This window comes from Malaclemys terrapin, chromosome 2, assembly GCF_027887155.1.
Source record: "Malaclemys terrapin pileata isolate rMalTer1 chromosome 2, rMalTer1.hap1, whole genome shotgun sequence".
In the NCBI taxonomy this organism is placed as follows: domain Eukaryota; kingdom Metazoa; phylum Chordata; order Testudines; family Emydidae; genus Malaclemys; species Malaclemys terrapin.
Window position 1 is genome coordinate 118,328,843 of NC_071506.1, and position 11,295 is coordinate 118,340,137.

The 11,295-nt window shown below is 45.7% G+C and overlaps 1 protein-coding gene across 1 annotated transcript; it reads right to left on the minus strand.

Annotated features, from left to right (window-relative positions):
- Nucleotides 1–3,679: 3,679 nt before the first annotated feature.
- Nucleotides 3,680–10,511, minus strand: PSMG4 (proteasome assembly chaperone 4). The gene is made up of 3 exons (XM_054020652.1): nt 10,290–10,511; nt 8,110–8,185; nt 3,680–4,250 (listed from the first exon to the last, which is right to left on the minus strand). Exons 1-3 carry the CDS (start codon nt 10,467–10,469, stop codon nt 4,129–4,131), a joined length of 378 nt encoding a protein of 125 aa, XP_053876627.1. The 5' UTR covers nt 10,470–10,511; the 3' UTR covers nt 3,680–4,128.
- Nucleotides 10,512–11,295: the final 784 nt, after the last annotated feature.

Sequence of the window (11,295 nt, forward strand, 5' to 3'; positions counted from 1 at the left end):
AGAGGACTGTCTCTTACTATCTCTTTGCACAGTGCCTCTATGCTCTACTGTAATCTTACTATTGCTAATCAAATTGATCTCTTCTGGGTTCTAGAGTCCATGTGGAAGGAACCTTGAAAAGAAGATTGCCAAACAGTGTTGACTTGAGTTGGGGATAGACAAAGCATCCTTTTACAATAGGTTATTTCTGGGATCTAGCTGTATATAGTAAGCAACATTTTCTGCCTTCATAATTTTAGACAAGTCTTGATCCAAAAGGAGCCCAACCTAGGTTGTTCTCCCCACTCCTACTGAATTTGGCTAAAATAGGAAGGCAATAATGTTTACCTTAATTGGCTACTAACCCAGAGGTCAGGCCAGCTGACTGTGTGTGTCTGTCTCTTGAGATGTCATCCAGTGCCTTAGTCAAACCTGAGAAGACAGCTGGCTTTAGGAAGATGAAGACCACATACAGTTTGACAGCTTTGGCTTTAGTATCAGTGACATATGCTATAAGGCTTGGGGAACCTTGATTGGTGATTGCATTGTCACCTAACTATTGATGCATGCATTCATTCACCGTGATTTCACAGAGGCTGGGAGCTGCTGCTTTCACATCAGGAAAGCTGATTTAGTACTTTTCATTTAGTTTTCCGATGCCTATATTGCCTGATTCCCTCAGTATATTATTGCCGTTTCCTGGCAAGGAAAACGGCAACTCATCCTTCTCACTTGCCTGAGGCAAGTGAGGTTGACACCATGACCCAAATTGTCATGAATGTTCTGCTGAGTGAAACTGAGACACAGTTTACATGTAGACTCATGCTGTATTTATGTAGCATTAGGGCCCTATTTATCCTTTCCCCCAATAGGACCAGAGAAAAAGGAGCCTTGCCACATCTGTTGTGCATATTGCACAAGACCCAGGGACAACCGCAGTCTCTGCACTTGTAGGAACACAAGGACCGCTCTCTGCAGGGCCACACGTTGCTCCAGAGAGGGTGGGGTGGTCCAACCTTCCTCAACTAGCCAGGGAGCACCTTGCACTATCCAAAGGGATGCTTCAGCATCCATGCTCCTACCTGAACCCGGGGGGGGGGGGGGGAGGGCGAGGGTGCGCTAAGAAGGGACAGTACCACATGAGAGACAATCTCTCTGAGCTCCCCTGGGGCGGTGCTGGCTCCATACTATGCCACTGTGAGGCAGTATATGCCAGTGGTTAGGGCACAGGACTGGGAGTCAGGAGATGTGGGTTCTGTTCCTGGCTTTGACACTGACCTGCTGTCTGCCATCTTGCAAATCATTTCATCCCTCTGACCTTTTGTCTTGTCTATTGAAGATTGTGAAGGTCTGAGGTACAGGCTGTCTGTGATTGTGTGTGTATGTATAATGCCATGGGTCCTACACTCAGTTGGGGCCACAAGGTGGTGCTACTGTCATACAATTAGTTAAATCCTATTGACTCCAACTCTGGCTAATTATCATAATTTAACTATTAGAGTATATGCTCCTGAGCAGAATTCACATGCTGTGTAGCCAGCAAAACAATGCTTGATGAAGTTGGAGTTTGAACTGTTCTATCTAAAATGCATTGCTGAGAGAAACAGGTGGTGAATGGTGACCAGGGAATGAGACCACCTAGCGTAGCGCATACATACACAACAGGAGAGTTAGGGCTGCCGATCTGAACTCCGTTTCCAAGATTGTCAATAAAATCTCAACCTTAGCTCTGAATTAACACAGCTTTTGGGTTTTTGCGCAAGAGTTACTCATAGCTGACTCATAATTAGCTTGTGATCCACTGTAATCTCCAGATCCCTTTCCTAGGCAGTCATTTCCCATTTTGTATGTGTGCAACTGATTGTTCCTTCCTAAGTGGAGCACTTTGCACTTGTCCTCATTGAATTTTATCCTCTTTACTTCAGACTATTTCTCTAGTTTGTCCAGATCATTTTGAATTCTAATCCTATACTCCAAAGCCCTTGCAACCCCTCCCAGTTTGGTATTGTCCACAAACTTTATACGTGTACTCTTGAAGCCATTATCTAAATCATTGATGAAATATTGAACAGAAGCTGACCACCCCACTCAATATGTCCTTCCAGCTAGACTGTCAGCTACTCATAACTACTCTCTGGGAATAGTTTTCCAAGCAGTTATACACCCACCTTATAGTAGCTCCAGCTAGGCTGTATTTCCCTAGTTTGTTTATGAAAAGGTCATGTGAGACAGTATCAAAAGTCTTACGAAAATCAAAATATACATCTACCACTTCCCCCTATCCACAAGGCTTGTTAGCTTGTCAAAGAAAGTTATTAGGTTGGTTTGACATAATTTGTTCTCGATGCAGTTACTTATCACCTTATTATCTTGTTCCATTATCTTTCCAGATACTGAAGTTAAGATGACTGGTCTGTAATTCCCTGGGTTCAACCGAGGCCACGTGAAAGTAGAGGTGTTGGTCCTTACCTTTATACTCTTATTGTAGAAACAGGGGCTGGCAACAGATATTATGGATTATAATTTATCAAAACAACGCAGAGCAGAGACTAGATGTAACCAGAGGCTGAAGTTGCATTCTCGAAAGAAGCAGTATTTGCTATATCTACTTTTTAACTAGTGACCATGAAGCCATAAGAAACTAGGCTGAGATGGCTTTTCTGGAGCCTGCCAGCTTCTTTGTTTCCAGTGAGCTACTCTAGCAGCATTAATAATATTTTATACGTGCAGTGGAGACTTTCCATGCCCTCCAGTGTGAGGTCTGTTACTTTACAGATGGGGAAACAGGTTATGCAACTTCCTCACTGTCACAGAGCAAGTCAGGGGTTGGATGAAAATAGAATTAGTGTCTCCTGACCTTTAGTGCCCCCCTGTTTAATCGTGAGACAATTCTGCCTTTGTGCTACTAGAACTTAAACCCTCAGGCTTTTTTAGATAAGATTCTCATACACTATTTCAGAAAACTCCCTTTTAATAATAATAGCTTGCACATGTATAGCATCTTTCACTTAAGGATCTGAAACTGTTATTTAAGCTTTGAGAAATAACATAAGCCCCCGAGGGCTCAGTGAAGGGAAAGAGGAAAATATCCTAATTTCCAGTCCATTCAGCATATTAACAACAATCACTGGGAATAAAGACTCCTCTCTACAGGCACCAGGTTTCTACTGGTCCCTTACAAATGCCTGTGTAGAGTTACTTATTCCAGTGCCCTTAATCTCAAACTACCCCCCTGTATTTTCCTCTGTTTAGCTCTTTACTTTTGAAGGGTATTACTCTGAAGAGTGTAAAAGTGGTAGTGTGGTGGTCCATGGCTATTGTGTCTAACTGATTTCTTCATCAAATGTGCTCAATTTACATGTAAGATAGGCCTCTGTACCTACCAGCCCAACCAACTCCGCCTAGACTCTGAAAGTGCTTTCCTGCACCTGCATTATCAGCAGTAATCGTAACAGTTTTATAATCCAAACTATGCCTTTAGTTAACCTGTTGATGGAACAAGCTGGAACAGAATCCTGCAAACGGTGTTGGCGCTGCACGACTAACAGGAAAACATCACTAACAGCAGCAGCCAAGACTGGTTACATAGTGCATATATACTGAGTAAGAAAGCACACTTTAGGACCAAACATTTTTTTTCCTTTTCAGTGGAAAATTCCTTCCCCTTTGGAAAACAAATTCCTGCCATTCTCCCACCATGAAAGTGACAACAATGTACTTCCTTTTATTTAATGTGCTGATTTTTCACAACAGCATGCCAGGCTTTCACAGAAGCACTAGAAGAGATTTGTTTTCTCTTGCTCTAATTATGATACATAGTATGTTACATGTACAACTAAACTCCAGAGACCATCCCCTGATTACAATTTCCAGGTAGGTCAAGCTCCATGCATACACAAATTTACAATATCTTGCTTAACTCACAACATTCCTCCCCATATCCCACAGACCCTGTCTCTAACACAGCAGAGGAACTCAAAAAATGTATTTCTTCCAAACTTTAAGTTCTATTCAAGTTTGGTCCAAACAATTTTGTAAAAACAACACAAAGTTCCAAAATATTAACTCAATGTCTGTCAATATGGAAACCCAGTCAGTTTATTTCTTTTAAAAAAAAAAAGTAACAAAGTAGCTTACAATGATGCAAAGTTAGAATTTCTCTGGAAAAGCCATCATTTCTTCCTTGATTCTGTTCTCTATGTGTAATATGAAACTGCTGTCTGTATTCTGAAGATTGTAGCTGACGAAGATCTGTTTTTTGGTCTTCCTGGCTAAAATACAAAACAAAGAACAGTCATCTATTACTTGGTCCAATATTAGTGCTGGTAGTAATCAAACATTTTATGGAGAGAAATAAGGCAAGTTTCCCATACCACAATACAAATGCACTGACCTGGAGGAACCACCTCTAAAGTAGTAGTATAACTTACTTGCCTACTCAGTCTGGCTTGTTGGCTAAAAACCTTAGATAGCAGTCACTGATGAGTGCTGGGTGTCAGATGTGTCACTTAAATTGGGGCAGGGGAGGGCCACATTGGGGTTGTGCAACTGTATGAAGGACTGGGTAGGGAAGGCTGTGCCTCCCCAAACAGCCTGGCCCCTGCCCCCTATCCGACCCCTCCCACTGCCCCCCTCAGAATCCCTGACCCATCCAACCTGCCCGCTCTCGGGACCTCCGCCCCCTATCCAACCCCCGCTTCCTGTCCCCTGACTGCCCTGACCCCTATCCACAACTCTGTCCCCTGACAGCCCCCCTGGGACTCCCACTCCCTATCCAACCACCCTCCGCTCCTTGTCCCCTGACCACCCCTGCCCCTAACTGCCCCGCGCTCCCTGTCCCCTGACAGGCCCCCCAGGACTCCCACTCCCAACCCTCCCTGTTCCCCATCCCCTGACTCCGCCCCACAGAATCTCTGCCCCCTCCTCCCTGACTGCCCCCCAGGACCTCCCGCTCCCTTACCCAACTCCCCTGCTCCCTTACCAGAAGCAGGAGCTCAGAGCTGCAACACCCAGCCAGAGCCAGCTGCGCTGTCCATTGGAAGCGGTGGGCCAGAGCGCAGCCCACATAGCAGCATAGCTGTGGGGAAGGGGGGACAGCAGGGGAGGGGCTGGGTTCTAGGCTCCCCGGGCGGGAGCTCAGGGGCCGGGCAGGACGGTCCTGCGGGCCGGATGTAGCCCATGGGCCGTAGTTTGCCCACGTCTGGGTTAGGACCTGATTCAAAGTTCACAGTAGTTAATGAAAAGGCTCCCACTGGCTTTGGATCAGGCTCTTAAAGATAATGTAGTTCAAGATAAATTACAGGTTATACTGGACTCCTTACCAGATTACACAAACTAAACTGAAGAGAGAACTTGTGTTCAAAGATGCTTTAAGGAGGAAGGGATAGAATTAAATAATTAGACATTCAAAAAAGCCTAGTAGAAAAATTCTAGGATAATCTAATGATAAAGTAGATACCATATTACCTGATCTATGTACATTATATAAAAGTTATTTTCTATGACAGACCTAACAGTGGTGGCAAAAAAAATCAATCAATCAATCCCCAGACTGTGGAAAGATGGCTCTCAATGATCAGCGGGTGAATGGATGACATGAAAAAAAAAGTTACAGTATAGAAAATAAACTCCCTAGTTTTGATAAAATAATATCTAGGCACTCATTCAACGCCATCTTTAACGATCAACTTCCTCTTGGCTCAGTGAGACAAGGGAGCTCCATGAACTGCTTCTGAAATTGATTCATTTTCCTTTTAACAATTCGCACAATAACGTTAATGGGATGTGGCTTGTTGCGCTAATATGCTACAACTTGAAAAACAAACATCTCTGCCTTGGTATTGGCCCCTGAGGTACAAAGGCTCATTTTATCATCAATGCTTAAAAATTCTCACATTGAATAACTGCAGTACTAATTCTAAACTGAAAGTTAATTAATTGCCACACCACTTTAACCAACAGATGAGTTCTGAATTCCTTCTGCACCATGTCTGGCCTTAGTCGTCTGGAGGAGACATGAAATGGAGTTTCCAATGCTTGTGAATGCTATTGGTCCCTTGACGCTTTTTGCGAGAGTAGGGATGTTAACCCCCGTGTCCTGGTCGAAACTCCAGTAGGGCAGTTAGATCCTGCCCCCATCTAAACTGTCCTGCAGAGTCAACTGGATATATGCGCTGCTCATTATATTCCCTTGAAATGAGAAGAGAAGGGGGGAATTTGTACCCAAAATACTACAATGATCTCTGATGTTACTCTGCCTCCTCATCCCCTCAGAGGGGTTAGATCTGCAACTTCAAAGAACTGGAAGGGTTTTGTGCCACTCAAGCTAGTGAAACATAGGCCCAGATCCTCAGGAGGTATGTAGGTACCTAACTCCCCTTGAAATGAATGAGTTCAGTGCCTAAATCCCTTTGAGGATCAGAGCAGTAGTTTGACACCTGGCTGATCCATAACCACACAGAGCAGATGTCATTCCACACATCCCACCTGCTCTCCTTTAGCCTAGACAGCGTGACTAGCTCTTGAGCTGTACTGAGCAAGCAAGTCCTTCTACACAGCGGACACGCTGGTTAACCAGCAATGAGATCCACAGCATCCTTATTCACAATCTCAACATTGCAATAGGCTTGGAGAAGAAAAGCTCCTGTAGGATTGGGAGAGGGCACAAACGTGGAGGAGAGTTGCTGCTCCCCGGCTCATGGACATACCACGGCTGTTCTACTTGTGCTCTCATCTATAACGTAGGTAGAGGGGAGCATTCAGTTAAGGGTTTCACTTTCTGGACTACAGCACTGCCCTAAGCTATTAGACAGATGCCCCATTCCACCCCGGAGGCGGCTTCAGTTCACTGGTGGGTGAGGAGATTCCTGTGTGCATATGTCCATTTCCTTAAATCTGCAATCTGGGCCAATAATTTCTAGAGTGCTTTGGGATCTTTCTGGCTGAAGAGAGCTGTAGGATGTAAAGGTAGCTTTTATTTATGCATGCACAATTCTGCACATATTTGTGCAAGCATTGGTGTTTGCATCTGCAGAGTGCAGGCAAATGCACATTGAGCTGTCTAATGCCTGTGCATGCACAGGCATTACAATTTGTATTGAAGCAATGAAAGATATTTAAAAGTGCATATGCAAGTGGGGGGGGGGGGGCAGGGGGAGAGGGAGTGGATAGGGAGAGGCCTACCTGGAAAGTTTATTCCTGTCCTATATTAATCACTCAACAAAGCATGGGGATTACTGAAATGCAAAGCCCTCATTCTATTTGTTATCAATAATGTCCCTCAGCAGCAGTGCCAGGAGATTCCTAGGATAACACTCCTATTGCCAGCAATGAAACCAAGTGCTTTTTGCCTTTCAAACTCTGTAGTAAAGTAGAACCTCAGTTACAAACTGACTGGTCAACCACACACCTCATTTAGAACAGGACGTACGCAATCAGGGAACAACAAAGATGGGGGAAAAAAACAAACAGTACTTTGTTAAACTACTAAAACAGTTAAGGGAAAGTTTAAAAAAAGATTTGCAAGGTAAGGAAACTGTTTCTGTGCTTGTTTCATTTAAATTAAGATGGTTAAAAGTAGCATTTTTCTTCTGCATAGTAAAGTTTCAAAGCTGTATTAAGACAATGTTCAGTTGTAAACTTTTGAAAAAATGACCGTAATGTTTTGTTCAGAGTTATGAACATTTCAGGATTACAAACAACCTCCATTCCCGCTGTGTTTGTAACTGAGGTTCTAGTGCAGATATATAGAGGTAGAGAACAGTAGCACTGACTCAGTAAAGTATTTAAGCACATGCCTAACTTTAAGCAGGTGAGCAGTAGAAATGTGAAAAGTTAGGCATGAAGAATCCAAAGCCATTAAGAATAAAAGCTTTTCCTCAAGAATGATTCACACTAATGCTTTGCTTTAACACAATGCACGCTTCAAGCATGGTCAGCCAATATTTAAGCTCATGTCTACATGAGACAAATGTACGTCTCTTGTTGAGAAGTCAGGCAACATAACTTGTGGTGACAACAAAGCTGCTTCATTGCCAAAGATGCGAGGTGAGAACAACCACCAAAGAATTTAAAAAGGATTCCCAAAAGTACAAGTGTGTTATAAAATCTCTGAACCATTCAAGAACGCACCTAGTCGCTGGGCTAGAGAATTTGAGGTGGTGTCAGAGGCATCTCCCAGGAGTGATGTAGACACTGGAATGGAGTCCTGAAAAGAAAGCAAAGAATCAATTGTTTATTCTCTACTAAAATTAGCTATTTTTTCCCCGATGAGATGGCTGCATATAAGAAGTCACAACAATAATCACTTTTTCTGTTTTGGGTTTAAAGAAAGAGGACTTACCTTTCCTACAATCATTTGAGTACTTGTGTGCTACCATGTCACGGTGAACTCCAACATGTAAAAAACCCCCAAAACAACCTAATCACAGTGTCCTTTACATTATATAAAGATGGTGGAGGGGAGTTTCCAAAAGCACCAGGAGCACTTGCAATGAATCTGTAATTATACTGACTTGTATTCCCAAATCCCTGAGGCACTTTTGAAAATCTCCCCTGGTGTCTACAATTTTTTATGCAGTGTATCCATTAAAATAGTCTTTAATTACCCACACCGATACTATTTCACAAAGAATACCATATATAGTTTTTCCTACATAGTTTGTAAAAAAGAAAAATTCCATAACCTGGAAATACTTGAGTAGACACCACCTAAATATCCTGTCCCATATAAGAATCCAATTCTGCAACCCTTGTTCATGCTGAGAAGTAAACAATTGAGTATTACTTATTGAGGAGTGCACAACTGGGCCCTCACTGAAGCATGGGCTCCTATGAAGCCTGTGTTGCTGAACAAACACTGCCTTATAGAAAACTTTATGTGCTGGACACATTTTGAAGTGTGTGTACCACTGTGCATGCTCTGGCTATGTCTATACTGCAATGAGACACCTAGAGCTGGCCTGTGCCAGCTAACTTGGGCTCGGGCTGTGAGGCTGTTTAATTGCAGTATAAACCTACCCTATGAGGCAAGTTTTCTACACACTCCTGCCCCATTCAAAGTGTGCTATATTGGCAGTAAGTGACGAAGGGCTCCTAACACAATGGAGTCTTGGTGCATACCTGGAGCTCCTAGAAGCTACCGCAATCCAAATAACAACGCAAAGCCATAGACTTTAAGGCCAGATGGCCTGAGCATGTGGGCAAGACCCACCTGGGAAAGAATTCACTGTAGTAACTCAGAACCCTCCTCATCTAGTGTCCCATCTCTGGCTGTAAGAGACATTTTTGAACTAATCAATTAATTCAATCCCCATTTACTCCCTTATCAAAGAGGTATGGCTCCTTACTATGCAGTAAATAAGATGTACTCTTCCACAGACCTGTCTCATTCAATGCACAGATCTTGAATACACTAAAAAAAATTACTACACAGTCAAAATTGGGTCATGCAGGCACAGCCTGCTATGTCCCCCTTTGAAATACTGGCAAATTGTTGTCAAATATATTGCAATTGTCAAAATCTACTACAGACGAGCAAAGTGCAATTTTCAAAGGCTTACGCTGAGCCAAATCATCCAGCCAATTTGCATCAAAATACCTGCAGCACTGATCAACTGAATACAGCACTAAAATGGGAGTCAGGAGACCTGGATTCTAATCCTGGCTCTGCCCACTATCCTGATGCAAGATGTTGGGTTGTTGTCTCTCTTCAATTCTGTGCCTCAGTTTTCCCCATCCATAAAATGGGGATAATACTTTCTCCTGTTACGCACTGTGAGATCTACAGAGGAAAAATGGTCTCATGCAATACCCACTGAGTCTTTCCATTGACTTCTGTAGTTTGACCAGTTCCTCTAAGGGTTAAGAGTAGCAGCCGTGTTAGTCTGTATCCGCAAAAAGAACAGGAGTACTTGTGGCACCTTAGAGACTAACAAATTTATTAGAGCATAAGCTTTCGTGGACTACAGCCCACTTCTTCGGATGCATATAGAATGGAACATATATTGAGGAGATATATATACACACATACAGAGAGCACATCCGAAGAAGTGGCCTGTTTACACGAGGGCTTAAAACGTGGCAGCCGCTAAAACCCTCTTTGCAAACATCTTCCTAGTGGGATCGGGCCCGCGGGCCACCTGCCAGCGGCGCGGGGAAGCGGCTCTGTGCCCCAGGCGCTGAGCGCGGTGCGAACGCCCCGGCGGGGGGAGGGGGCGCAGCCCGGGGCAGGAAGGCGGGTGAGTGGGGAGCACGGGGGGGGGCTCCGCCGCTAGCTCCGTGTAGCGAGCCGAGGGGGGCCCGGCACTCACGTGGGGGCTGCACATGGCCACGGCCAGGCTGCGGAGCGCGGGCTCCGCCCCCACCCAGAGGAAGAGCGAGTCCCGCAGCCGCATGGCGTGGAAGTGCACGAGCTGCTCGCCCGCGCGCCCGCAGAAATCGTGCAGGGAGATCCCGGCCGGGGCGGCCTCCGCCTGCTGCTGCGGCTCCATCCGTCTCCCGCCCGGCCTCGCGCCCGGCCTGGCCTGCCCTGCCCTGCCGCTGCCAGGCCAGAGCAAACGATCCCCGAGCGCAGCGCAGGCCTGGCCCGCGTCTCGCTTGCCGCGCCCAGCGGCGGTGGGCAGGGGGCTAAACCCGTCCCTCCCCCCGCTCCAAGGCTCCTCCCCCCGACCTGCCCTGTCCCTCCGGGTTGTTCCCAGCTACCCCCTGCCCCGCCCCGCCTTATTCCTGCTCTCAGCCTTCACCCCAGCTCCTGTCCCTGCAGCCCCCGGGTGCCCCTGAGCTGGTGTTGGGTGGAGCTGGGGGTGCTCAGGGCCGCTAAAACCTGGCTGCCCCTACCCTCCCTGGGGGCCTTCTGCTGCAACCCCCACTTCTCCTTTAGGGCGTCGGCTTTGGCCCGAACTGGAGATGAGCCTAGGGGACTGAGGGGCCCCGTATTGTACCCGACCTATTGGGGGGTGGACATTTAAAGGCAGTGCTCCCCAGTCCAAGCCTTGTTACTTCTACATTCAGGCAGGATCTAGCTAAGGCTTAGGGCCATGCCGCAGGCCCCCGCTCCTGGAGGCACAAGCTCAGCTTTCTTTTCATGGTTGTGAAATGACAAAACTTGAAAATGTGACCCCTGCAGCTGTTGTCTGCCTGAGTCAGCAGAAAACCTGATGCAATAGCTCAAAAATATTAACTGCCCCATGCATCTCATTGGTGTGTGTGACGGGGGGTGTTTAACTCCAAGACCCACTGCTCTGGAGAACCCGTCAATTCTATCCATCATTGGATTTTGTGTGTGGTGAGAAGCATGTGGTGGCCCAACTCAACCAC

Bases quoted from the DNA above. Each gene is read 5' to 3' on its own strand.
- PSMG4 (XM_054020652.1), bottom strand. From the start codon at position 10,469: ATGGAGCCGCAGCAGCAGGCGGAGGCCGCCCCGGCCGGGATCTCCCTG. The intron at 8,186-10,289 runs GTGAGTGCCGGG...CTTTCTTTTCAG, and splicing joins TGGCCATGTGCAGCCCCCAC to GACTCCATTCCAGTGTCTAC. The intron at 4,251-8,109 runs GTGCGTTCTTGA...TTTGTATTTTAG, and splicing joins TTCTCTAGCCCAGCGACTAG to CCAGGAAGACCAAAAAACAG.